Below are 27,641 nucleotides of genomic sequence, written 5' to 3'. Positions count from 1 at the left end.
TCTCCCTGAATAAAAGAATACTCTTAACGGCGGGGGGGGGGGGGGGACCAGCCCATCTTCTGGTCCCCAATACTATGTCGGTCTTCTCCCTTCTCTCATGTTTTCAAAGAATTATAATTTTCAGATTTTCTAAGTGCTCGTGTACGCTCCCGTTTTGTGACAGTGGTATCAGAGCTCTGACTCCTCTCTTTCTCTCCAAAGAAGGACGATTCCGGGAAGAACGGGAAGAACCATGTCGGGCCAAGGGAGAAGCGTTGAAGAGGAGCTTCAACAAGTGCTGCAGATTTGCAACAAATCTTACTGTTGCCAGACGTCCAAAAGCTCTTGGGCGGAATGAAGAAAACGAATTGAACTGATGCAGCCAAGCATCCAGACAACACTGTTGGCGTGAGACCACAGGAGGCAAGAGAAGAAGAACGTGCTGAGGTGCACAAAGGATCTACGGATCGGAATGAACGGCCTACTTCAAGGAAAGGCCAGGAAAAAGGGCTCTCTTTGCTAGACGAGAGCAAGGACATCTCTATCTCATTTCCATCTTACTCTCCTGATTATACTTCTACTTCTCATACAATATCTAAACCTTCTCGCAAGAAGAAGGGAGCCACTACTACTATTCCCCTACATAAATCTAAAGAAAAGCCCCGATTTAAGAAGCATGGTCGCAAATCTCATCATCGCATGAGAGTCTTCAAATTGGGCGACAAAGACATCAAGTTTGAAAGCTACAATGGACGGAGAGACATCTCCAAAGCGCTGTCTTTTATCAGGTAGTTTGAAGTTGCCTGTATCAACGGGCACTTCACAGAAAAATCCAAATTGCGCCAAGTGGGGATGCACCTCAAGGAAACGGCAAGCAATTGGTGGTTAGCCAAGATTCTGGAAGGTTCTCAGGCCAGAACTTGGGACAGATTCAAATCTGAATTTTATGAACAATTTCTTCCACCTGACTTCGAGTAGGACATACGGAAGGAATGGGACTGGCTTGCCCAGAAGGAACATGAAAGAGTAACGACCTATGTGGACAAGTATTGGTTGGTTCTTATGAAGGTCACTCCCTTCATGAAGATTGCCGACGAGGAAAAGAAACGAAAGTTGGAAGCGGGTCTCCAACCGTAGCTTCGAAAGAGTATGAAGGTGTATCCGCATGATACTCTTCAGAGGATGATGGAGTCAGCAATCATTGATGAGGATTTGCACTCAACTGGGACGCCCAGAAAGATGGAGCATAGCGCTTATCGTGCCAGACAAAGAGGGGTCTACGATGACCAAGGGGGCCAAGGAAGAAAACGTCCTCCATCTAGAGACGATGATCATTCTAAGAAGCCAGAGGACACTGGCAAGTGAACTAAGTATTCTCCTACTCAACTTCAAACTTTCAGAGAGGAAGGAAGATGCTTCTACTGTGGCGAAAAAGAACATATGAAACCGGATTGCCCGCTAAAGCAGCAACGGCAAGAACAAGCCTCTACAAGGCAAGAGAAAACAAGGAAGGAACCCGCACCGCCAAGCAGGGACTCTCTCTCTAGTCTGGAAATTAAGCGTTTTCAATTTATTGAAAAGTACAAGGATTGTTTCACGGAAACACTTCCTGATGAACTCCCTCCGGTACGCCCGGAAGATCACCGCATAGATCTCATACCGGGTAGCTCGCCTCCCAATCAACCCCCTTATCGGGTAAGTCTTGTTCAGCAAGAGGAAATTTTGAAGCAAGTCAACGAGCTTCTAGAGAAAGGGTTAGTACGGCCCAGTGCTTCACCCTACTGCTCTCCAGTTCTACTGGTGCAGAAGAAAGATGGCACGTTTCGAATGTGCATAGACTATTGGTCTTTAAACAAGATCACGATCAAGAATCGCTTTCCGATCCCTCGGATTGATGATATACTTGATAAGTTGCAGGGTGCAAGTGTCTTTAGTCGCATAGACTTAAAGAGTGGGTATCATCAGATACGGATCGCCCCTGAGGATGTCCATAAGATTGCTTTCCGCACAACCTTTGGACTGTATGAATTTTTGGTAATGCCTTTCAGCTTGACCAATGCTCCTGCGACGTTCAATCGCATAATGGACCGCATTTTCAGCCCGTATCGAGCTTTTATGGGAGTATTCTTTGACGACATACTCATCTTCTCTAAGTCAGAAGAGGAACATCGGAAGCACTTGGACTTAGTGTTTCAAGAATTGCGAAAGCATGAGTTGCATGTGAATGCAAAGAAGAGCGAGTTCTTTCTCTCAGAGATACACTATCTCGGCCATATAGTCTCTCACAATCAAGTGAGTATGGATCCTGCCAAGATCCGAGTGGTCGAAGATTGGCCTATTCCCACTACGGTACATGATGTACGTAGCTTCCTGGGATTATGTTCATACTATCGAAGGTTTGTCCGAGGATTTGCTCATGTAGCAAGACCACTTCATGATTTGACAAAGAAGAAGATTTCTTTCAGATGGGGCTCGAGACAACAAGGAGCTTTTGATCGGCTCAAGTACTTGTTAAGCCATGGACCTATTTTGATAGTGCCTGACTTAAGGAAACCATTTGAGGTTCACTGCGATGCTTTAGGCGATTGCATCGGAGCAGTGTTAAACCAAGAAGGCCATGCAGTGCCATACGAAAGCAGACGGCTTAAGGATGCAGAGTTGCATGCATCAATCTACGAAAAGGAACTCTCGGCTGTGATTCACGCCTTATCCAACTGGAAGCACTATCTTCTAGGAGCGGATTTTGTGATCAAGACTGATCACCAGAGTTTGCGGTATTTTCTTACGCAAAGGAAACTATCTGAGAAGTAGATGAGAGGGGCAAACTTTCTGTTTATGTTTCACTTCCAGATCCTTCACACGGCTGGGAGTAAGAATGTGGTCGCAGACGCATTGTCTAGGCGGCCAAGGGTGAACGCTATCACTTCGGTGTATCACCAAGAATTAGAAGCACTACCGGATTTGTATCCGAATGATCCAGACTTCTCCACCATTTGGGGAAAGCTACATCGTGGAGAGAATGAGTTTCCCTATTCCATTCGGGACGGTTATCTCTACCACCATCAGGCCATATATGTGGCGGAACCATTAAGAAAGATGGTCATGGATGAAGCACACGCTTCGCCTTATGCGGGTCATCGGGGTATTCTCCCTACGACCTTAGCAATGGAAAGATATTTCTTTTGGCCTAGCCTTAAAACAGACATTGATAAGTATGTCAGGGAATGCTTGGTTTGCCAAAAAGTGAAGTATGATCGGCATAAGACGCCTGGGTTGCTACAACCATTGCCTGTGCCTAACGAACCTTGGGAAAGTAGTGCCATGGACTTCATCATGGACCTCCCTAGAACTCAGACTGGAAATGACGCGATCTGGACCATTGTGGACCGGTTTAGCAAGCAAGCACACTCTATACCAGTCAAGAAAACGATCAAAGCAAATCATATGGCTAGGGTCTTTCTAGCACAGATCTTTAAGCATCATGGAATGCCTAAGTCTATTGTGAGCGATCGAGATCCTCGCATGACAGGAAATTTTTGGCGTGCCTTGATGGATAATCTTGGTACAAAGCTGAATTTTTCATCTGCCTACCATCCCCAAACGGACGGGCAAAGTGAGATAGCCAATTCCACAGTATTGGACATGTTAAAAGCTTATGTGTCAGACCGGCCATCTGACTGGGAGAAATATTTGCCTCTTGTCGAGTATGCGTATAACAATACCATACACTCATCAACGGGGAAAGCACCTTTTGAGATTCTCTATGGTAAGCCTTTGCTTCCACCCATCCTTTTAACTAAGGATAAGATCTTTGCAGCAGATGAGTTTGTCCGGGATTTGGACACCGCCTACGCGCAAGTTAGGAGAGCTATTCTACGCTCTCAGGAAAAGCATAAGAAAGCTGCAGACAAGCACAGAAGGAATCTAGACTTAACAGTCGGACAATTAGTCTTACTCAAGTTTGAGAATGCAAGACTTAAGAAACAAGCGTCTCATAAGGGGAAAGTGGTAAAACTTTCTACCCGTTATTATGGGCCGTTTAAGATCACTGAGCGAGTGAATGATGTCACTTTCCGATTAGAGCTACCGCCTAATTGGAAGATCCATAATGCTTTCCATGTCAGTTTACTCCGGCTGTATGTGGGACCGCCTCCGAGCCAGCCTAGCGCTGAGGAACCTCCTGAGGTTGAGGAAACAGAACAAATACTCCAACCGGAGCAGATAGTAAGTCATCAGGAGCGGTCTCTCAAATCCGGAAAGATAACACGAAAGTATTTGGTTAAGTTTAAGAACTATTCGAATCTAGATGCTCAGTGGATGACGCAGGAGGAATTAGCAGCTTATCCCGAGATACTGGAGGTATATGTCCAAGCACTACAGTTGAGGTCAACTGTTTAGAAGCCAGAGGATGTTGCTAATTGGACTATTTTCTTATTTTTAATGATTAAATCTCTTTTTTTAAGGATATTTTATTATGTGCACTAAGAACTGTTAAAAAGATTGTAGCTACAGGAACTTCCATCAGGAACGGACAACTCTGATGTGTCATTTGATGGGTGACGGTAAACATCGCGAAGGAGTTTCCGTAAGTTCGGTGGAAAGGGCCGGGTTACGAGTGCCCCTGATGCGTCACATGATGGGTGATGGGTGCATCAGTAAGGGGGCATCCCGCAGGCTAAGGAGGAAATCCGAACTGAGTAAGAAAATACGCGTAAGAACGCAAGCACAAGAATAAAGATGGGTTCAATGAAGCTTTTTACGAAAAGCAGGAACAATCGCTGGAAGGCAGACGCTTTCCCGCGAGGAATCTATGTTTGCATTGCATTCGTGTACGTGGTTGCATCCAGGGATGCCTGGGAAGTGTTGTTAAATGCATTGGTTTTAACTTATAAGGTTTTATTAATTTTAAAATATGCCGGCCGCCCACTTAATAAGTGGGCAGCCACTTAGAAGATAAAGCAACAAAACCAGCCAGCGAATTCTCTCTCTCTATTTCGGGTAGAACAACGCAAAAAAAAAAAAAAAAAAAAAAAAAAAAAAAAAAAAACGGCCGCCATCTCTATGCGAGCAGTTATTCGTGCCGTGGCCAGGGAGCTATAAAAGCACCACATGCCCTCACTCACGGGAGGTATCAACATCAGCAAGAGAAGACTCTGCCGCAAGAGATCGCGAGACTACGAAGCACGGAAGTGGCTTTTCCCGCGCAAGAGCGACAAGTATCTATTGTGGATTCGCCATACAAATTGTTGTCGCGTGTTTGTGTGGTTTGTTTTGCAGGAATCTCCCGTCTTACGGGAAGGCCCTTCACGGGAAGTACGGCTTCACGCCTAAGTCCCTTACGGGAAAGTATGGCTTCACGCCTAAGTCCCTTACGGGAAAGCACGGCTTCGCGCCTAAGTCCCTTACGGGAAGGAACGGCCTTGTGCCCAAGCCCTTTACGGGAAAGCACGACCTTCGGGTCTAAGATTACAGAACGGAGGGGTTTCCTCGGGTTCTCGTGCTTTATAAGAATTCTCTCTGAATAAAAGAATACTCTTAACAGGGGGGGGGGACCAGCCCATCTTCTGGTCCCCAATACTGTGTCGATCTTCTCCCTTCTCTCATGTTTTCAAAGAATTATAATTTTCAGATTTTCTAAGTGCTCGTGTACGCTCCCGTTTTGTGACACTTACATATAAAGAGGCAAAGACATGTGAGCACAGAGACAAGTGGGAGCTTGCTATGCAAGAAGAGATTAAAGCTTTGCATGCTAATCATACTTCGGATTTGGTTGAATTGCCCAAAGGAAGGAAGGCTATTCCTAACAAATGGGTCAAAACTGTTGATGCAAAACCCAAGTATAAGGCAAGGCTTGTTGCAAAGGGATATGTTCAAACCAAGGGCATAGACTTTCAGGAAGTGTTCTCTCCTGTTGTGAAGATGACCACTTTGCGTGTATTGTTTGCCATTGTGGCTGCTCTTGATTTGGAAATGGACCAAATGGATGTACATACCGCTTTCTTGCATGGTGATGTGGAAGAAGAGCTTTACATGAAGCAACCCGAGGGTTTTGTCATCCCTGGCAAGGAACATTTGGTATGTATGCTCAAAAGAAGCTTGTATGGGCTGAAACAATCATGTAGACAGCGGTACAAGAAGTTTGATCGCTTCATGCTTAAACATGGTTATATAAGAAGCCATGCAGACCATTGTTTGTATACCAAACGTGATGAGGATGGCAGCCCTATCATTCTTGTGCTCTATGTAGACGATATGTTGATAGCTGCAAAGAAAAGAAGCATTGTTGATGCTCTTAAAGGGCAGCCGAAATCTGCGTTTTCAATGAAAGACCTTGGGACAGCTGAACATATACTTGGAGTGCGTGTTACACGGCAAAGAGACAAGCGCCTATTGTATTTGTCGCAAGAAAAATACATTGAAAAGGTGCTGGACAGATTTAACATGGCTGAAGCAAAGCCTTTTGGTGTGCCATTACAGCCATATGTCAAGATCTCCAAGGATGATTGTCCCAAGTCAAAGGAAGAAGCCAATGACATGCAAAGTGTGCCTTATGCTTCAGCTTGTGGTTCACTTATGTATGCTATGGTTGCTACTAGGCTTGATATAGCCCATGCAGTGGGAGTTGTTAGCCGATTTATGGCTAATCCAGGTAGGTTGCATTGGGATGCAGTGAAGTCCATTATGAGGTACTCGAAAGGGACTAAAAACAAATGCCTTTGCTATGGTAAAGGACCAATGGAATTGAAGGGATTTTGTGACTCTGACATGGCTGGTGATGTGGATACACGGAAGTCCACAAGTGGCTATGTATTTACTCTTGCGGGAGGTGCTGTTTCATGGTGTTCTAGATTGCAAAAGATTGCTGCATTGTCTACGACAGAAGCTGAATATATTTCAGCCACACTGAGGCTTTCAAAAAAGCTATTTGGTTAGCACGCCTATGCAGTGAGTTTGGTTTGCTTGCCAAGGCACCTATGCTTGGTTGTGATAGCCAGAGTGCCATATGTCTGGCAAAGAACGCCATGTTTCATGCACGCACAAAGCATATTGATGTTCGGTATCACTTCATACGAGAAGTGCTTGAGGATGGCCTTATTACATTAGTTAAGGTCCATACATCACAAAATCCAGCCGATGCTCTCACTAAGTGCTTACCCAAAGCACAACATCATCTATGCATAGAGATGGTGGGAGTCATGTAGCTTAAAGGCGCCATTTATGCCTTTAAGTGGGAGGTTGTTGGGTTAAAGGCCCAAATGGCCCCCTTTAATGTATATTTTAAAGGTTACTAACCAATGTGAACTTGGCCACTGACCATAAATTGGTCCTATACAAAATAATAAAGGGAATGTGAGTTTTTAACTCACTAACTCATTCCCCTACTCATCGTGTAGCGTGCCCTCTCTCTCTCCAACGTTCTGCTAGCGCTTCCACTCCTGCTGGCTTTCGTCACTTCTCTCTGCACACACTCTGCACTTCCTCGCATGCTCTTTCACTTGCACACACCGCCGCGCGCTCATCAAGATATGGTCAAGAGTAGAAAAACCTCTCTTGAATCTTGCCTGCCCGGTTGCGCGTATCCCTTCCCTCTCTGCCCATCTACTCAGCTGCTGCTCAAGAATGGATGCGTACAACCTTGCCAATGTGTGTCCGATCATGATACTACGATAATTGCCAGGCTCCATAGGGTCTCTTGACTTGAAGATAGGTACAATAGTAGATAGGCTCCAAGTATCAGGCAAGCCCTCACACATGGCACGGTTAAACATAACTGCTAGGAGCTCTGCTAGTAGATCTCTGGCATGCATGAAGTGCTCAGCCACTAAACCATCACGATCATATGCTCTCCCAGTCCTCATCCTGTCAATGGCCTTCCTCACCATCTCAGCGGTGAAAAAAGCACATGTGTGGGGACATGGATCGAGGGGGTCGGGAAGGGGCGGCTGCCCAGGAACTGTGTATAGAGATGATGCATACTGGCCCCAAGCCTCTATGGAGGTAATGGCAGGGGGGGGAGTGCTCATGAAAGAGCCGCCATGCCTCACGTGAGTCCTGACTCAAGAATAGCTGGTATAGATCCTGCTCTAGGCGAGCCAAAAATGCCCTCTTCTTCCGCCGCACTAGTCGTCGGAAGTCAATCTGTGACTGTCTGTGAGTGATGTCCCCCAAAAGCACCTCCCTCTGAAGTCTAGCTCTGGTCTCTTGGCATTCCTCATCATACCAGCTGTTCTGGGGCATGCTCCCAGAACGACGTCTCTGCTCAGGCTGTGTGTGTGGGTATGCCTCTGCTGCTGCATCATGTAACGTCTGCGTGAGTATAGTAGTAAGCTCCTCCAAAGGTCGCCTTGGCTCTTCTGTACACAAGCGTCTGTAGATCCCATCTATGTATACAGAGTCTGTCTCCCGCGTGAAGGTGTAGCGAGTAGGAGCTGCCACCTGTGGCCTGTGTACTACACTAAACTCGAAAGATATGGTCAGCGACACAAGAGCATGGTCCACTGCCACACCAATAGGTCTGGGTCCAACTGTGAGGTCCTGGATACTAGAGATGAGACTCGGCTGCGCCATGACATAGTCCACTGTACTAGCTCCATGTCCGTGTGGAAAGAATGTAAAACCCCCTGTAGCGGGAAATCTCTGTAGGCCATTCAAGATGACCAATCCATGTGCAGTCCCCATGTCTATCAAGTGTCGTCCATAGTCAGTATGCTCCCCATCATGCGATAATCTGGATAGGCTTGTCTCTGCAACATCCAGCTCTCTCAGCATCTCTTCTGAAGTATCATAAGAAACTGTCTGATGATGAGCAGTCCTAGCATTGAAATCCCCTAGAATGATGATGTCACCATCTCTAGAGAACTCCCAGATGTCATCATCCAAAATAGAAAAGGGGGACTGTCCTCTGGGTGGTGCATATACTGACGTACTCGAGGGAAAGTAGCAAATAGCGATGTAACGGTATTTGCCCGTCTTTGCTCTCAGTCTCACCCACATGTACCTAGCTTGCTCATCCCTGCGAGCTATGTGTATCAATGGCTGCAACTCCTCCCTGAATAACACTGCCACTCCACCTGAGCCCCGCCCTCTGTGCTCTGATCGCGTCTCCTGTCTACATGCGGTCTCCCATGTGTACCCACTAATGTGAGGCATAGATTGCCCAGGGGCTTGATCCACTAAAACTTTCCTGAAAAGCACCCACATCTAGACGCATAGATCCATTACAATTCCATGTAGCAACTTTGAGTGTGGTCCCATAGGTCTCACACCGTCATGTGGAGCGTGGCTCCAATATCACCACTCTTCCATCTCGGTAAAAAGCAATCTTACCTTTTTCCCTTGCCGCTCTAATCTTTGGCATTACCTCTTGCATATGAGCTATCTGTGAGAGGGTAAGGTCATCCCCGAGGAAGATGCCCGTTTTCTTAAGAGTTGGTCTCTTCTTCAAAACGTCCTTCGCTTCCATGGAGGGAAAACGAAGGATGAGTGCTCTTTCTTTCGAGGTTTCCCCCTTGCTCCCATTTTTCTTGTTGCCCACTCTCCAAGCTCTTGAGTGCATTGGCTCATGAATCCCCATCAAAGCCATGAGTTCTTTTACCTCTTCGTCCATGTTATCTTTGTCTTTAAGACCGCAAATCCTCACATGTAGAGAGCGCACACGCCTTCTTTGCTCCTCTTCAAGTGTCAAGTTAATGATGGTGAGTGTGGACGTAGTTGTTTCCTTGCTTTTCCCTTTCTTGGCAACCTCAATCCACTTCTCGGCCTCATCTGCCTTTTGCTGGGTCTTTGTAATAACGTCCACCCAAGAGGTCGTCATTTCTTTGTGTTGCTCTTCCGCCTCTTGATGGCTCGCACTTGCTCTTTGATCGTGTTTAGCTCTTCTATTACCGAAGGTTGCAATTCTCCCTCTTCAAGTGTATTTCGTGATCGTGCCTCTGCGAGCTCCCTCTTGAGTGACGCAATCTCTTCGTCTTGGGCCGTCACTCGATCTCCCAGTGTAGCTATCTTGCTTTCTTGGGCCAACACGCATTTGTCGAGCATTTTTATTGTGCCCAGTAAGTTGCGATTGATCTTGTTAATTGTTTCGGTCATTTCTTCTTTGCATTTTTGAACTGCATCCTCTAGAGGGTCAAGCTTGTCATTTTGTTTCCACATGCTTGGTCGCCGCAAAAAATGAGAAGGGGATTTGCGATGGTAGTAGGAGACTGCCCTACATGCCCCGCACTATGCATACATGTTCTCTCCACTTTAAGCATACATGGCATACGTTTTCACCTTTCCTGCAATTTCTACCAATTCCCGCTTTTTGCAAACTGCCGATTCTGCAATTTCTGTAAGCTGTGTAAATTCTTGAGATTTTGAAAATTCTGTAAATTTCTGTATTTGCGTGCCGTCACTGTTTTCCTGCAGGGCTTAGAGGACTGTTTGGAAAAAAGTAGCGTGGCGTGGGAACCTGCACCTGCGGGGAGGGGGGGAACGCTGGAAATTGCTGGGCTGTGGGACGGGCGCGGAAAATGCAGAGAACGTGAAAATGTGAAAACGGGGTGGGGGGGTGTGCTGGGTAAAACGCGAGCGCGGGATGCAGGGCAGGGCGAGCAAGGGGAGGGGGTGTGCAGCGCGTGCGGGGGGGGGGGGGGGGGGGGGGGGGGGGGGGGGGGCAGCGCGAGCAGGGCAGGTGGGGGTGTGCAGCGTGCGCACACAGAGAGAGAGAGAGAGAGAGAGAGAGAGAGAGAGAGAGAGAGAGATGGATGAAAATGAAATGTTATATTAACGTCTTTGAAAGGCCAAAGTGACCTATGAGACCAAACCGTTACAAACTAGTGAATCTGATACCATGTTTGGGTACAAAAAAGAAATGCCAAAGTGAGAGGTGAAACTAGAGGTGCTACTGGCTGGGAACTGTGATAGGGTTTGTGTGATCACTGATACAATGTGTGCCAAATACAAGAGGGTGATATAATGGGTGATGAGTACATCCTCATCTGCGCGCCGGATGTGGAGCTAGTATGGCTCGCATCCTCTGCTGTAGTCTCCGTCAATGCTGTGAAGCTCCTCTCCTCAGCCGCGGGTGTCTCAACCTCCCTAGCTCCGATGCTCGATTAATGAGGGTACCGCTGGTGTGAGTATGAGCGGAGATTTGCACTGGTGGCTGCCTGTCTAACTGACCAGTGTCTGGTGTGATTTGTTTTTGGGATTGTCTCTCTCCAGATCTCCTCAGTAGAATGTCTCTGTATCTATGTAACTCAAGTAGATACAGTCCAAGACATCGCTGATCCTGATAGCTCATGACTCTGGAGAAAGGTCTGAAGCCTTCTCTGAATAGATAGTGGAAGTGACCCCGTATCTCGTAGTACACTATGCACTGACATATATAATGCATCTCCGTCTCTGGCTTTGTATGGCACAGGCGGCATATCCTGTTGGCTGTGGTGTCCCTCTGAATCTACCTGTCTCACTGTCAAGTTGGTGTGAGGATGTCTGTATCTGACCAATGGCACACCGTAACCTATAGGATAGATGTGTATCCATATAGCTGGGTCGAATCACAAACCCATCCTCTGTGAGTTGGAGAAGATGCTCTCTATAGAAAGCCATCTTCGTCCCCAGCTTCTGTGTCGACTCTATCCATGTCCTCCTGGTGTCCAACTTGGTCAGATCCTGGCGAATGAGTCTAGTAATCTCCACCCGTGTAAGAGACAATGAAGGTGCATTAAGGGAGTATTTAAAAGGGGGTAACCTGTCCATGCGGAAGCCATGTATTTGGAACCATGATGACATCCAGCATGATGTGTCCCCTTGTATAGCTAACTGTCTGGAGGACTCCAGGCTGTTTGGCATATCTGTCTTTGGTAGTATCCCATAAGCTATGCATAAAGGAGACTGATCTGGTAAGTGCCTCTTTCTCCATACGGGGGACTGCTAACTCCGCTCTAATGATCTCGTGTGGCAAGGAGGCCTTGGCTCTAATCAGCTGAGAAATCATAACTACCAAGGGCCTCTCCATACCTCCACCCATCCTGACCCACTGAGGGTCCCCAAACCTGAACCCCATAGAGCATAACTGAAGCTACCAAGATATCGAGAACCAGAGCTTTGTTCGGGGTTCTTGGAACTGAACCTTCGAACACATCCTCTCCAATCCTCCCAAGGCCGCATATGCTCTAGTCAGTCTAGTCTCTGCTGCTCTCTTCAAAGAAAACCTTGGCCCAATGAAGACTACCCTAAGATAAGTGTATGCATCTGTGTACTCCACAATCTCTTGGCCATAGGTGAATATAGGTGCTGATTTCTTGATTCACTGTGGTGTGGTGTTAAACATCATGACCTTGGTTTTACCAAGGTTTACAGACAATCCACTATCCTCCGCAAAGCCCTGTAGTGCATCCAACTGTCGCTGCATACCCTCCGGTGATTCAAAGATCAACACAATACCATCGGCATATAACAACAATGGAATCCATGTCCCTGCCAGCTGTCCACCTTCTCTGTCCATTGGGCACTCCTATCTCCTGTTGTCTGCGCATCAATCTAGCTCTGGACACCATGTCAAATGCTTTGCGGAAATCCACAAAGCTACAGTAAATCCGTCTCCCATGTGCCTTACCCTCCTCAATGATTGCTCTGAGTGTCAGAATATGGTCAAGAGTGGAGAAGCCTCTCCTGAAAGCGGCCTGTCCTGCTGCCCGTATGCCCTCACTCTCTGCCCATTTTCTCAACTGCTGCTCAAGGACAGATGCATACAACGGTGCCAACGTGTGTCCAATCATAATAGTACGGTAGTTTCCAGGCTCCATAGGATCACCTGCCTTGAAGATAGGCACAATAGTAGACAATCTCCAAGTCTCAGGTAGACCCTCACACATGACATGATTGAACAAAACTGCAAGAACCTCTGCCAACATATCTCTAGCATGATTAAAGTGCTCTGCTACTAGACCCTCATGATCATATGCCCTCTTGGTTCTCATCCTGTCAATGGCCGTCTTTACCATCTCAGAGGTAAAGAAGGTATGCGAAGATGGGCATGTCTCAAGAGGAGCTGGAAGGGGTGTTGGTCCAGGGACCATATACAAGGATGTTGCATACTGACCCCATACAGCAGGGGAAGTAATCACTGGGGGAGGGGGGTGCTCACGGAAGAGACACGAACAGCTGGTATAAGTCTCGCTCCATCTGAGCTAGGAACACTCGCTTCTTCCGTCGCACAAGGGCTATCCGAGACTGTCTGTGAGTAATGACCCCTAGGAGAAGATCTGTCTGAAGCTGTATTCTCATCTCTCTTCACTCGTCATACCAACTGTTCTGAGGCATGCTCCCAGAACGACGCCTCTGGTCAGGCCGAATGTGTGGATATGCCTGTGCTACTGCATCATGCAATGTTTCAGTCAGTAGAGTGGTGATCTCCTCCACTGAGAGTCCTGGCTTGGCCGCTGTACATAGACGACCATAGATCTCTTCTGTATCATGCAATGTTTCAGTCAGTAGAGTGGTGATCTCCTCCACTGAGAGTCCTGGCTTGGCTGCTGTACATAGACGACCATAGATCTCTTCTGTATACACAGAGTCAGTCTCTCATGTAAATGTATAACGGGTATGTGTCCTCCCTCGTGACACCTGAGCTGTACTGGACTGAAAGGAGACTGAAAATGTCAAGAGAGCATGGTCCACTGCTATGCCCACTGGTCAGGGTCCTACTCTGAGATCGTGAATGCAAAGGATGAAGCTCGGCTGTGCCATGACGTAGTCCACTGTGCTGGCCCCATGTCTATGTGGGAAGCAAGTCCAGCCGATGTGGGAAAAAGCTCTAAGCCGTTAAGAATGGCCAATTCCCCATTTCCATCAGATATTTCCCATACTCAGTGTACGCCTCAACTTGTGAACATCTGTCAAGCCCCATATCACTGGTATCTAGCAGCTAGCTCTCTGAGTATCTCATGTGAGGTATCATAAAAAATTGTATGATGATTTCTCATGCGAGCATTAAAGTCTCCCAAAAGAATAATGTCACCATCTTTGGAAAACTCCCATATGTCCTCATCTAACACCGAGAAAGGGGACTGTCCTCTAGAGAGAGAGAAATGAAATGAAATGAAATGTTATATTAACATCTTCAAAAGGCCAAAATGACCTATGAGACCAGAGCGTTACCATGTGGTAGATCTGATACAAAGTCACACACAGAGAGAGAGAGAGAGAGAGAGAGAGAGAGAGAGAGAGAGAGAGAGAGAGAGAGAGAGAGAGAGAGCAATTATGTCTCATTGAATTTTTCTTTTGCCATTTGCAGCTTCTGAAGCTCATGTACCATGCCCCAACGACAGCATATTTTCATAGAGCTATTTGGTCCAGGATTGGAGCAAAAATAAATCCACTCGTTTATAGATATGCTTCTTTTCTAGAAACCCCCTTACAATATGCCCGGCGGTGGTTTCAAAACTAGAATGTTTAGAACTCATGTTTTTGATAAAGTGGCTCAAAAATCTTGGTTGTACACAGCCAATATCTCAATTTAGAGAATTTTGGGGATTGCACAAATGCCATAGTCGTGCTGTGCCCTGGGTTATTGGTCGGGTAATCTGTTTGCTAGTGGGCAGTGCTTATTGATTGGAAAATGTAATCATAAAGTTTGCAGGCTGGAGTTAGAAATAGTGTCCTATGTTTGATATTTATGTATGCAGGGGAGGCCATGGCATGTGCATGTGATTAGGGTGTAAGTTGAGCATCCCTTAGGATTGTGTACTTAATGCTAAGTTGCGTTGTTCAAGATCTTTGTGGGTGTGAGGTCACAGCATGCAAAAGCTGCATTACACGCTTGAAACTAAAGCATTCATGAGGGCTGATGAGTATCTAGGGTGTCAAATAGGGTATCTTATCCCTTGATGTATCCTTTGATCTTATTAGATATCTTTTAAGAGTCAGGAAGTGGTGATGAAGCTCTCTGGCTGTAATCTCTCTCTCTCTCTCTCTCTCTCTCTGTGTGTGTGTGTGTGACATTGGTCTGGTGGCCACCCATAAAACGCTTTAGACTGACGAGTGTTTGCTAATTTGGGTTATGTGGTCCTTGTTATCAACATTGGAGTGTTAAGTATGCTCTTATGTGAAACACCCTTAACCCTTTTGCTGTCATTTGCCCCCCCTTAATCCATGCATCTGAAAACCCCCTTGGTCATGTGCAACTTTTTTTTAAAAAAAATCTCCGGTTTCCGCTTTGGTCTCATCTATCTAGCCTCTTCTTGAACCCCATGCTCGTATGTCGAGTATTGCTATTAAACGAGGACAAATCAATCAGTCTTTGGTGTTTAAAAGTATGTCACATGAAATGAGGCTCTTGCTAGTGCAAATGGAGCTTGCTGTGTGTTACTATGAAAGCGGTATGACACCGCAGAAGCTTGTGTAGGCTTAATAGTTTTGAAGATGGATGTGAGCCAAATTCAAACAAAGTTTAAGCTCATACAATCGAATTGATTTTTGAGGTCTTCATGTTGCCAACCCGGCACAACATGAAGACATGTTATACGCACGTTCTTTGTACTTACTTTTGTCACCGTCTTATAATTGAGACCTTTTGTCGTAGAAAGAGAAGCTGGATGGACTTGGTCAAAGTAACCTTTGTATCATCATTTCAACAAGTGATTCTTTCTGTAACACCAGCACAAAGCCGTCATGATGGCCAAATAATTGGAAATGTGTGCTATGCACATCAAATCTCATCAAAACAAGCTTGCAATTGGTTGGTCTACAATGTTACAATGTTACAATGTTTGCATATGCTTACAATGTTACACAGCCTCGATTTATGGTCGGAAATGTTCACAATTTTCGTCTAGGTGTAGCAATTGAGCTGATCTACTTCACGCATAACAGGGGGCGATTGCAAGTCTCTAAGTACTCATCAAAGTTAATTGTTTGTGAATCGAAGGGGGAAAAAGATGCAATTTTCCTCCAATCTCTTGTAGTACAGTAGGCTTTTGGCATCAAAAAATGTCAATGTCTGAGCTTTTTTTTAATTGTGGTTGCATAAAATAGCAAACCTTAGTGCCATGTCTGTTTCTAAGCAGAGTGTTTTGTCTTTTGTGAGCCTTCACACTGATTTAGCGTGCCTTACAGATGCAAGCACAATGTGTTGAGCACAGTAGCAATTTTGTGTACGAGGTTGAAGTAACTATAATTTTAATTGGATGTATACATTTTTTTGCGGTGTGGCGGCAATTGGTTTTGAAATTTATTTCTATTGTGCGGTCATGGTGTGCAAAAGTTCAACATCCTTTCCTTGGAAACAAATGTGCAAGGGTGGAATTTGTCTGACTTGATTTGCTCAGTCATATTTGGTATGAAGGCCCTAATGTGAAAATTTTCAAAGATTTGCACTAGCAAAATATATCTTTTTCATAAACTTGTTTTAGCCTTTGTGGTGATGTTCTATTTCCATGTATGCGTTGAGTCGCATGATTCACTTGCTAGTTGATGAAAACTTGGAGGGATGTCTTGGGTGCCATGTTGCAATCGCAAAGTTTGTTATGGATGCATCTTCATCAAGATATTATGGTAAGTACGCAAAGAACTTTAGCAATTGATGCAAAAATGGGTGGGTTCAATCCTCTAAAACTCTGATCGGATGTAACACTTGAAACTTGTGAAACACGTCAAACTTAGATTTAGACTTTTACTTGATACATCTCCTCTCACACATGCATGCGCCTTGCATGTACATATGATATTCCATATAGTCATTTCGCATCTTTGTTTCTGTTTAGCCCTTGGCCAAGCATAGAACGTCTTCAGTGTTGAATGTGTTCATGAGAGGTTTGTCCTCCTTAAGGCCTTGTGGTCGTGGAACACCTTGGTCGAGTGTTGAATGTGGTAATGAGAGGTTTGTCCTCCTTAAGGCCTTGTGCAACCTGCAATATATAATGCTAAGATGTCTCAATTTGACGAGTTGCATATTGACGTTTGGATAAGGTGCATATTGGCACTTGGACGACAGAGAGGAGACCAACTTTGGTAGCATGTGCAAGAGCTTTGTTCCTCTCCAAATGCAATGTTTCAATTGTACTTAGGCATGAACTTTTGGATCCACAAAGCAAGCTGTTGCTTTTGGGAGGGCAACCACAATGATGTTAGAGATCTATGACATGTGATTGGCTTGGCATGCAATGTTGTTTTATTATCTACATAGACAATGATTGGACATTGAGCACATCGAGCATGTTCCTCCTTATTGAAGCAATGAAACAAAGAAACATTGGTTATGATGGGTCTTTTTACAATGGTCTTGTTGTTAATTTAATAACATGTTACTTTTGCTTGGGGCGTTTCAACATTCAGCAAGGGTAATTGCAGGAAAATAATTGATACGGTTTGAATTTGTGTATTTAGATGATTATTATCTTATTTGACTTGATTATTGCTTATTGTAAACTCCTTAATTTGTGTATTATAATAAAGTAAGTGCTCTTGCATCGGGGAGTTATATAGTCATTAATTTCCTATCTTATGTGAGAACATGCCAAATCTAGGACAAAGTAAAAGTTTTAACGTGCTCATTCGCGTCATGAATTACAAGGAACGAATCTTAGTATCTTGTTGCATGTTTTGACTTTTATGTATTGAAATCCATAGTCTTTATCTTTGAGAATTGAAAAGGTTTAAGACTTTTTAAAAAAGAATCCAACTTTGGTGCGAGGTTATAAGAAGGTTTCTTTATCAACTATTACCTTAAAACTTCTAGAAGGTTATTATGGAGGTGGGTTGTGATGTTGCATGGAACCAACTTTTAAGTGTGCCATATATGGATGGTTGGTCGCGTTCAAAAGGCGATGGAATTGTGTTTCTATCTATGTAGCTTCTACTAAGCAACATATAGCAAATTTTACTTCTTTTTAGCAAAGACAAGCAATTTTGTGCTACATTTGGCACAAAGCTTGATCTCACATTAATAGACTTTCCAAAGTTTCAAGTGATTGCACCAAATGCTAGAGTTATGAAGTTATCCATCTAGAAGCACTTGCAACACATGTTGTCTTGCAGGCATGCTAGCAAAATAAGATCTAATGCCTAGCTCCCCTTGACTATGATGTGATAATGACCACTTACCTTCATATGATTTGAGATTGACAACAAGGAGGACGATATTCTAGAAAGTTGTAACAAATAAACCCTTGAATAGTTTCCAAACCGAAAATTTCTCACCCATTATTTCATGAACCCCACATTAAGAGACACAAAGGATATGAAGGATGTTGAGATGTTGATTGATCATTTGTTTGTTGTTTGTTGGCATGAATGCAAGGATTTTTAGGGATCTAATTTGGAGATATATTTAGTGATTCATTAGATTGCCACAAAATGTAAGCTATCTATTTTGAAATATTTTCTTAGCATTGTTGCGGTTAAGCAAAGCTCTCCATTCTAGTCAAAAGGAGGCTCTTTCATGGCGTCCTTGTAAAATTTTACATCCCATTTCATCCCAAACCCCCTTTTCCACAATCATGAAGAAAACATGCTTCTTCCCTAGCAGGGACTTGTGTGGATAGGGGGGCTCTACCCCCTTAGAACCTCTCTTCAAGAAGACTAGTGTTAAAATCCATAGAGAAACATGGTCACTTTTTATAATTCATATATATTGCATGAGTCTCACCTTACGTAGCCATACTCGTTGTGTACCGACCTTCTCCATGATTGTCTATAGCTATTATGTATCATGATTTACCAAGAAATCCTGCTACTCATAAATGATTTCTCCTCATTTGGGAGACTTACAAAATAGAGTTAGCCGATACTTGCATACTGACACGTTTCAGATGTGTATCTCAAACTTTGAAGTAATATTCTAGTGCAACCTAGGGTTGAGCAAGATGTGTCTCCAAGATCTTGCTCCTAAGAGCTTCGATAAAAATTTGAACATAATTGTCATTTGTAGACCAATCCTCTAAGTCCACCTCTCCATCCACCTCTCCATCCACAATATGCTCATACTCTATAGTAAGCTTTGACTTGGTGGCTCTTAAAATTTTGCTGACAAGAATTCCTTACATAAAACATGTAGCTTTGTACTTAGCTTATTGAGGAAAAATACCCTTTGTCGATTGTTGTTGCTCATCAATGAGAACTTTTGATCTAGCTAGAAAACAATAACGTGCCACCAATCACTTGTAAGAATGTCTCCTATTTGGTCTCGAGCACAAAAGCCTCCCAACATGCTTTCATTAGTAATTCCATAGTCCAAAGTTCAATTGACGTGCCTTCAAATTCTCTCCCATGGTTTGCTAGAATATTTTCTTACCTTACAATACTTCAAAGAAATTATTGTTTGCATCTACTTCTAGGTCTTTTATTTAAAAAAATTCTTACCACGTCTTTGGCTTCACAAGTGTCACCACCTCCTCTATTAAATAAAGTAATGCCATAGTCCAAAGTACTATTGATAAACACATTTACATGCTTTCCCTATTTTTGTGAGAAGACTTGCTTGTACAAAGATAGGATACTTAAGTGTGTTTTTCTTGAAGGTTTGAAGTGTTACTCCATAACTTACTTTGTTTAAGGTTCTCAAAATTCACAGTTCCTTATTAAATTGGATTGTTGTATTTAATGCTTGAAACAACGTTGCATTACTATAAGGGCGATGTCAAGGCGTGAGTAGATATATGGTGGAAAAGGCATGTATCTTCTTATTGAAAAGTTTCACTTTGCGAGGTGGAGAGGTGAGATATTTCATCTTTTGACACAGTTTATAGTATTAGATGTTTAGCAATCATTGTTATTTTCTAGAAACTGTTTGTTAACTATTGTTCATTTATAGTTGCCATTATAGGAGGAATCCACATGAGATGAGATGTCATCACGTGAGTGGTGCGTCATGTGCTTATATGTAGATTTTATATGGCCATGTACTTATTTAAGACTAATGGTCCACATTTCTTACAAGATTTTCAAGAGGAAGGCCTCAAGCAAGGGGAGGAGGAGAGCATTGATGTGCGTTTCTTCTTTCATAACTATTGCCCTAAAGGCTAGTTTCCTATTCGTAGAGCACAATAAAGTCTGCCATCATTAACTCTAATGCTATGAGAATGCTCCTGCGTCTTATCAGTTTTCAACAATTCCCTAAGGCCGTATGGACGATGGGATCTCAAGGGTTTGACTATATATAACACGTGCATTGAAAGAGTATTATACTCAACTGCTATGAGGTGCTTTTCCTTAAGAAACTTAAGGTTTTCACCAAAATGCAATAAAAAGCTCTTTTTGTAAATGTAATCTTGTTAAGTTTTAAAATTGACGTGCCATACTGACATTTTTGGAAGTGCACGCTCCAATGATGAAGTTTTCTACTGCTAGTAGATACGTATCTCTGGATGTATAATTTTCTATATAATACAATTAGAGCATGGTCTCCCTATGCTTTAGTAAGATTTGTGGGATTAGTCCAATATCCATATAGTCAAGTCATACATCATTTCGATCAATTTAGTGGTGGATCCTAAAAAAGTAAAGACCTTTCTAATACTCTCCCGTAATGGCTTGAAAAAAAATTACATTCGCTATCTAAAGAGGAAAAAACGTTAAAGGGGACACAAAGGATCAGGAAAACACAAACGTGTTAATGACTCAACGTGCACTCGACCATCTCTTTATAACTTTATAAAAACACGAAAAGTCATTTGACTTTCCATTTTCATGGGTCTTTTCATATTCTAAACTCACCCTTCACTTATGCAATTGAGATGTTTTGAAAGGATTTTTATATTTGTGAAATTGGTGAGCCGTAATCTCTTTACCTCGATCGTGTAATATCAAGGTGAGCTATGTCACGTGCTAGGAAGTGATTGGCCAGCTAAATTAGGCGAGCGAGAATTTTTTGGACAAAAAACGTCACCAGGTCACGGCGCGGGGGCCGGGGGGAGAACTTCAGATATGCGACGCAACTGCTGGAGCTGGCGTGAAAGACTGGTTGCCAGCTAAGTCCTTTTGAGGGCTCTTGGAATGACCTCGAGGCAGCTGAGCCAACATAATACTGTTCAGTTGCATTGATTGTCGGATACGCACAACAGGAGCCGGGCCAGAAAACTCTAGGCTATTTTCATCGGATGCAAAGCGAGGGCCTCTCTCCTGATGCAATCACATACGCGTGAATCTTGAAGGCATGTGGCTCTATGCAAGATGCTGACATGAGCATAAAAACTCAAGCTAAATTGTTATTCAGGGTTTGTTGATAAAGATGTCGTTGTCATGGATGTATGTAATCATGTTTTAAATTGTGTGCATGCGTCTTTAGATACTCCATCCCGCTATGGAAAACATATGTACAGACCTGGAAAACATATGTTGCTCTACGCAAGGTGGTGGTATGGGAATTCACTCTGATATTGTTAGTTAGGGGTTGTTGCAAAAAATTGGTGTGCTTAGCAATGCCTTGGTCGATATGTATGCCAAATGTGCTGCTCCTGTGGGGGATGTCGTCTCTTGCAATGCATCGATTGCAGTTAATGCTCAACAGGGCAGCGTGAGGACGTTCTGGGCTGTTTTCAACAGTTGCAAAGCGAGGGCCTTTTTCCAGACGCTATCACCTTATGCATGCATCTTGAAGGGCATGCAATTCTATGCAAGATGCTGTTGAAAAGAGATGTTGTGCTTGGCACTGCCTTGGTTGATATGTATGCTAAATTTGGTGCACTTCATAAAGCACAAAAAGTGCTTGAGAAGCTTACTATTTGAAACGACGTGCACTGATTGCGGGATACACACAACATGAGCACGACCAAAAAGCTATGGACTGTGTTCAATGGATGCAAAGTAAGGGCCTCTATCCAGATGCAATCACCTACGCGTGCATCTTGAAGGCACGTCGCTCTACGCAAGATGTTGATATGGGCTTAAAAAATTCACTATGATATTGTTAGTCAGGGGCTGTTGCAAAAAATTGGTGTGCTTAGCAATGCCTTGGTGATATGTATGCCAAATGTGGCGCTCCTGTGTGCGGGATGTCGTCTCTTGGAACACATTGATTGCAGGATAGTCCAATAGGGGCAAGGCTAGGAAGCTCAAGATTGTTTTCAACAGATGCGAAGGAAGCCTCTTTATCCAGACACTATCACGTACGCATGCATCTTAAAGGAATGTGGCTCTACGCAAGATGATCTTGAAAAGAGATGTCATGCTTGGGCTTAGCGGGCTTTGGAGGGCTCTTGAGAATGACCCGGAGGTAACTGTGGCCAATAGGAGTAGGACCAAAAAGAGTAGGACCAAAAAGCTGGTGTCGTGCCGCTCCGCTTCCATGATGGAAAAAAGAGCAAAGAAATGCAAGCTAAGCTTTTTTGAAGCCTATATGTTTATTGAACAACAACCAAGGCTTGATAACATGCAAGGTTTGATGCTAAATGTATGTCAGATGCGGCTTTTAGGGGCCATAACTTATGTTTTTTATGCTAAAAGTGGGCATAACTTATGTTTTTTTATGTGAAAAGTGGGTATATCTGAAGTGACAAGCAATGGGAGTTTATGGACTAGAATTGTAGTGTTCAAAGTGCTCTAGATTCTGTCTTCACGGCTTGTCAATTAGCGCTATGGTGAGGAAGTTATGTCAGTTTGAAGTTTGAGTCGATTGCAGATCTATATCGGATTGGACAACTGCAGATGAGGGATCAGGGACGAAGTGAATGCATGGACTTGGAGTGCTCATCTTGTGGAGCACGACAGCCTTTTTAAATCGGAAATCGAAGCTCTGGTTGCTAAGCTATTGGCAGTTTAAGTTTTCCCGGGGGTCACTTCCGTATGAGTTTGGTCGCCTCGATCAATGTGTGATCTGGTGATTTTGGACTTCGATTGGGATCTAGAATACAGTGTACTTAATAGGGCAATAAGAGTTCAAGTAGCATTTTGCCCGAAATGTCATCTCTTGCAATGCATTGATAACGGGGTATGCTTTCAGAGTTGTGCTCACCACTGCGGTGGACGATATGTATGCGAAATATGGTACTTTGACATTGCTTGGCCGGGATGTATCCTAAAGGTTATTCTTGGCAATGCCTAGAGGACAATAAGTACTTGAAGAGCTTCGTATCCGAAATGTCATCTCTTGGAATGCAATGATCGTGGGATATACCCAACAGAGGCAAGGCTAGGAAGCTGGCTATTTTCAGCAGATACAAAGAGAGGACAACTCTCCAAATGCAATCACGTACGCTTGTATCTTGAAGGCAAGCGGCACCATGCAAACTATTGACATGGACAACAAAACTCACGATGATATTGTCAGTCAAGGGCTGTTGTGAAAAGATGTTGTGCGAGGCAATGCCTTGGTTAAAGTGTATGGTCAATATGTATGCCGAATGAGATGCTAGGCAAGGTTTGGTGGCCATGTAAACTAAATCTGGTGCACTACAAAGGCCGTCTATCCACCTTGTCAATGGTCGCTTTAAATTAATGGGTCAAAGCATGGTTTGGTGGTACAAAAAGTAGTGTCCTTGACACAACATATGCTTGGTGATTCTTGTGTGTAAAAACCATAGGCATTTTTTTGGAATTGGGGAGGGCAAATAAACTTCTTTTTTAAGTGGAAGTTTTTTAAACTTTAGAAGCATGCAATCCTAAGAAGAGGTGGGGGGTGACGGCGGGGCCGGGGGGTGGGGTTACGGTTGGGAGCTTTCACTCCAGCACCTCTCTTTCTCTCCCTCCCTCCCTCGCACGTCCCTCTCCCTGTGTGTCTCTCTTAGTTTTGAACCTTCTCGCCTTTCTTGCCGCCTCCATAGCCACCGAGCTGCTGTGTTCTCTCTCTCTCTCTCTCTCTCTCTATTTGCAAATGGATAGTAGCGTAGAAGATTACTGGTTTGGTGATCCTCATGACCTTTCTTTCGATGAGATCAAGCTGCATGTACTGGTAATCAAGCTTTTCTTCGTGATTATTGGGCTGCAAAGAAACGCGCATAGAGAAGCAAGGAAAGACATCCTACGTCTGCTCTTGGATTATGGGAAGCCAGGTCAAGAAAGAACATTTGTGCAGTGGTGGCTCGATATTGGCACAAGCAAACAATAGGGATTGCAAAGAATGACCAGAAGGAAATATTCCAGCAACTCCTGGACCACCAAACATTTTCCTTGCTGCAACCATCAAATTTCAGCAAAGTCGAAGACACTGTTGTATCGGGTGTGCGCAACACTTTGACTCAAATCAAGGTCCCTCATTCAGCAAGTGAACTTTTTGTAAAGAGAAGCTCTTTGGAAATGATTCTGAACAATAGTACAAACTCACAATCAGTAAACCAATCCAGAATGGCTAGTATCCTGGGGATCCATCGAAGGAATATAGCTGCAGCAAGCTCACGGCTAGAGAATAAAGATGAAGATGAAGTGTTGCCATTGAGTGCTTGTGAGAGACAATTGCCACGAGGAACCGTTATTACCAATGAAACAAGAGATTTGGTATATGCCTTTTGGACATCAGAGAGCAGAGTTTCACCCAACAAGAAAGACATATGCAAGATGAGAATTGGAAGGAAATGTGTCGTCAAACATCCTATACATCTACTCGACGAATCTCAGGTACCAACAGCTTCTAGTAATTGTACATCTTGTTTGGTGCTACTTAAGGCTTATTTGGTCAAGACAGTACCAAATTTGGTAGTCTGCTGTACGGCAGAGGGTGTTTACAGTACCAAAGAATATCTATAAAGTACCAAATCCTAGCTATCGAGTGCCAAAGCCTATCCATAGAGTTTAAAACCCTCTTTATAGAGTACCAAAACCTAATTATCCAGTATCAATGCCTATGTATAGAGAACCAAAAGTCTATTTATAGAGTACCAAACTCAACGGATACCACCAAACCCTCTCTGTAGAGTACCAAATCCTATCACTATAGGACCAGGATCTATTTACAGGGTACCCCACACTTCTGATAGTACAAAAGCCTATATGTAGAGCACCAAATCCTATCTATCGAGTACCAAAGGCTATCTATGGAGTACCAAAGCACACCTGTAGAGTACCAAATCCGGTGTATCGAGTACCAAAGCCTATGTATGGAGTACCAAAGCAGATATGTAGAGTACCAAATCCGGTATATTGAGTACAAAATCCGGTATATTGAGTACAAAATCCTAGTTATCGAGTGTCAAAGCCTATCCATAGAGTTTCAAACCCTCTCGATAGAGTACCAATACCTATTATCCAGTACCAATGCCTATGTATAGAGAACCAAAAACTATTTACAGAGTACCAAACTCATCGGATACCACCAAAGACTATCTGTAGAGTACCAAATGTAGAGTACCAAATCCTATCTGTAGAGTACCAAAGCCTATCACTATAGGACCAAAGTCTATTTACAGGGTACCCCACACTTTTGATAGTACCAAAGCTTATATGTAGAGTACCAAATACTGTCTATCGAGTACCAAAGGCTATCTATGAAGTACCAAAGCACATATGTAGAGTACCAAATCCGGTATATCGAGTACCAAATCCTATCTATGGAGTACCAAATCAGATCTGACGGTATATCGAGTACAAAATCCTAGCGATCGAGTGCCAAAGCCTATCCATACATTATCAAATGCACAGAAGTGTTGTACCAAACGGTGAAAGCACAAAAGGATAAGTGGCATAACAAAATTGTTAGAGGAGGGAAGGTTGTTGAAGGCTGTTTTTATGGCCAAGTTGAAGGAAAAGCTGATACATACCGGCTATTGGATCACACATCTCCGGTAATGATCTACTCATATCTTGTTAGGGCCATACGTTTCCCGATGGAGCCTATTGCAGGATCCCTAGGTCAAATTTTACAATACAAGTTGTCTACTGAAGTATATGAGAGGATATACAATAGCATGCCATATCATGATGATGAGAGCGACGAAGGTGCATCCATGTTACTTGAGGGCAATGAGAAGCCCTGATTGAACAACTGAATCCGGTAGTCAATAATACCAAATCCGGTAGTCAATAGTACCAAATCTGGTAGTCAACAGTACTAAGTGTATTCCGCACTATGTGCTTTTTAGTGACTGAGTCAACTTGATTTTTTCGCCCTGAGATTTATCTGTTCTCTCTATCTAGTTCTGTGTTAGTATGTTACCTTTCATTACATTACTGTTTTACTTGTCCTCACTATATGTGCATTAAAGTACCAAATTTGGTACTGTTAAACTTGGGTGCTTCTCTGTCCACTATTACAATACCAAATTTGGTACTTTTTGGTACTGTTGAACTTGGGTGCACGTCTGTCTACTATTACAGTACCAATTTGGAACTGCTTGAACTTGCTGTATTGCTTATGGTTTACTTTATTGCTCTATCTGGTTCTGTGTTGGTATGTTACCTTTCATTACATTACTGTTTCAGTTGTCCTCACTATATCTCTACTTTTTGGTAGTGTTGAACTTGGGTGCACGTCTGTCCACTATTACAGTACCAAATTTGGTACTTTTTGGTACTGTCTTTAACATGGGTGGACGACTGTCCACTATTAAAATACCAAATTTGGTACATTTTGGTACTGTTGAACTTGGGTGCACGTCTGTCCACTATTACAGAACCAATTTGGTACTTCTTGAACTTGCTGTATCACTTATGGTTTACTTTATTTCTTGGTATTTTTCAGTTTGTCTATTCGTGTTTGATACGACCACCTTGAGCAATGTCTAGAACTACGTTGATAACATGAAAGGTATGCCAAACGTAGATGCTATCTGCCTCAAAAATTAAAATGTTGGGCAACCTAGTTAGCTCCAAGAGGTTTCAACAGAATTAGTCAGAGGTTTCAACAGTAGAGATCAAGATACCAAGAAAAGTGGTTTTCCATTATGTATAGTATCGGGTTACAAAATTCCACTATTTACATGATTATGGCAATCTCCTACCTCGGGGGATCAAATTTATAGGAGTACCCCTCCATCTGTATGAAGTAATCAGTAATGTACCCATAAATATCGTCTTCAGTGTCAAAGACTGGGTTTTTGCGAGTGTACGTTGTTAGGTATCGATCCCTTATCCACCCGAGCAACCAAGGCAAAGCAAAATCCAGCAAGTAAAACGGGTAATCGGTTCCTACTACCATGGGATCGTATGATCGGATTGCCATACAGTTTTCATAGTCATTTTTAAGAGACTTGTATCTACAATCATCTACAAGAATAGTGTTGCTGGCATTGTACTTCGGGTCCCTTGCCCACACCGTCCATAGCTTCTTCAGGAAAACGGGCTTATCGCCCATGTGTTTGGGCACAACCGGCACCTCCGACATACGGGGCCGCCATATTTCACAGTCCTCTTGGGAGAGAATATCTGCTAATGCCAAAAAACGAGGTTAGAGGTATGCGTAACTTATGTCCTGCAACATTCAAAGCGGGCAGGCTTTACCTGCAAAATATTTTTGTCTTCTATGGTTGGGGAAGCACGCGTTCACCATGTGTAACAGTTTTTCCCTTCTACATCAGGACCACAACACTAGGCTGGATTTCTGTTTAAGACGTAGCATGAACTGCTCCGCATCCGGCCTTACAAGACAAATTATATCCTTTTGGAGATAGACTACCCGTGGCGTGTGCTCCTTTGGCAGGCACTCAAGTTCCTCAGGGATTTTGCTGCAATTGGTTAGTAGCATGTCATTAAGATCAAGCACAATCATCCGCCTGCATCTAGCAGCCACATCAGGCTGCAGCAATGTGCTTGCC

The 27,641-nt window shown here is 43.6% G+C and overlaps 1 protein-coding gene across 2 annotated transcripts in view; it reads left to right on the top strand.

Moving 5' to 3' along the window:
* The window catches only part of LOC147430159 (dihydroflavonol 4-reductase/flavanone protein), a 69,351-nt gene extending 54,449 nt beyond the window's left edge, over nt 1-14,902 (top strand). For both annotated transcript variants that reach the window (XM_086494661.1, XM_086494662.1), the window contains exon 9: nt 14,261-14,902. In XM_086494661.1, coding sequence (XP_086350787.1) covers nt 14,261-14,413 — 153 coding nt within the window. In that variant the 3' untranslated portion in view covers nt 14,414-14,902. The remainder of the gene's footprint in view (nt 1-14,260) is intronic.
* The last annotated feature ends 12,739 nt before the right edge of the window (nt 14,903-27,641 follow it).

The sequence above is a fragment of the Adiantum capillus-veneris genome, chromosome 22, assembly GCF_014529385.1.
Source record: "Adiantum capillus-veneris isolate H3 chromosome 22, ASM1452938v2, whole genome shotgun sequence".
Classification (NCBI taxonomy): Eukaryota; Viridiplantae; Streptophyta; class Polypodiopsida; order Polypodiales; family Pteridaceae; genus Adiantum; species Adiantum capillus-veneris.
Note: the sequence above shows the minus strand (reverse complement) of the source record. Positions and strands in the feature narration are given on the sequence as shown.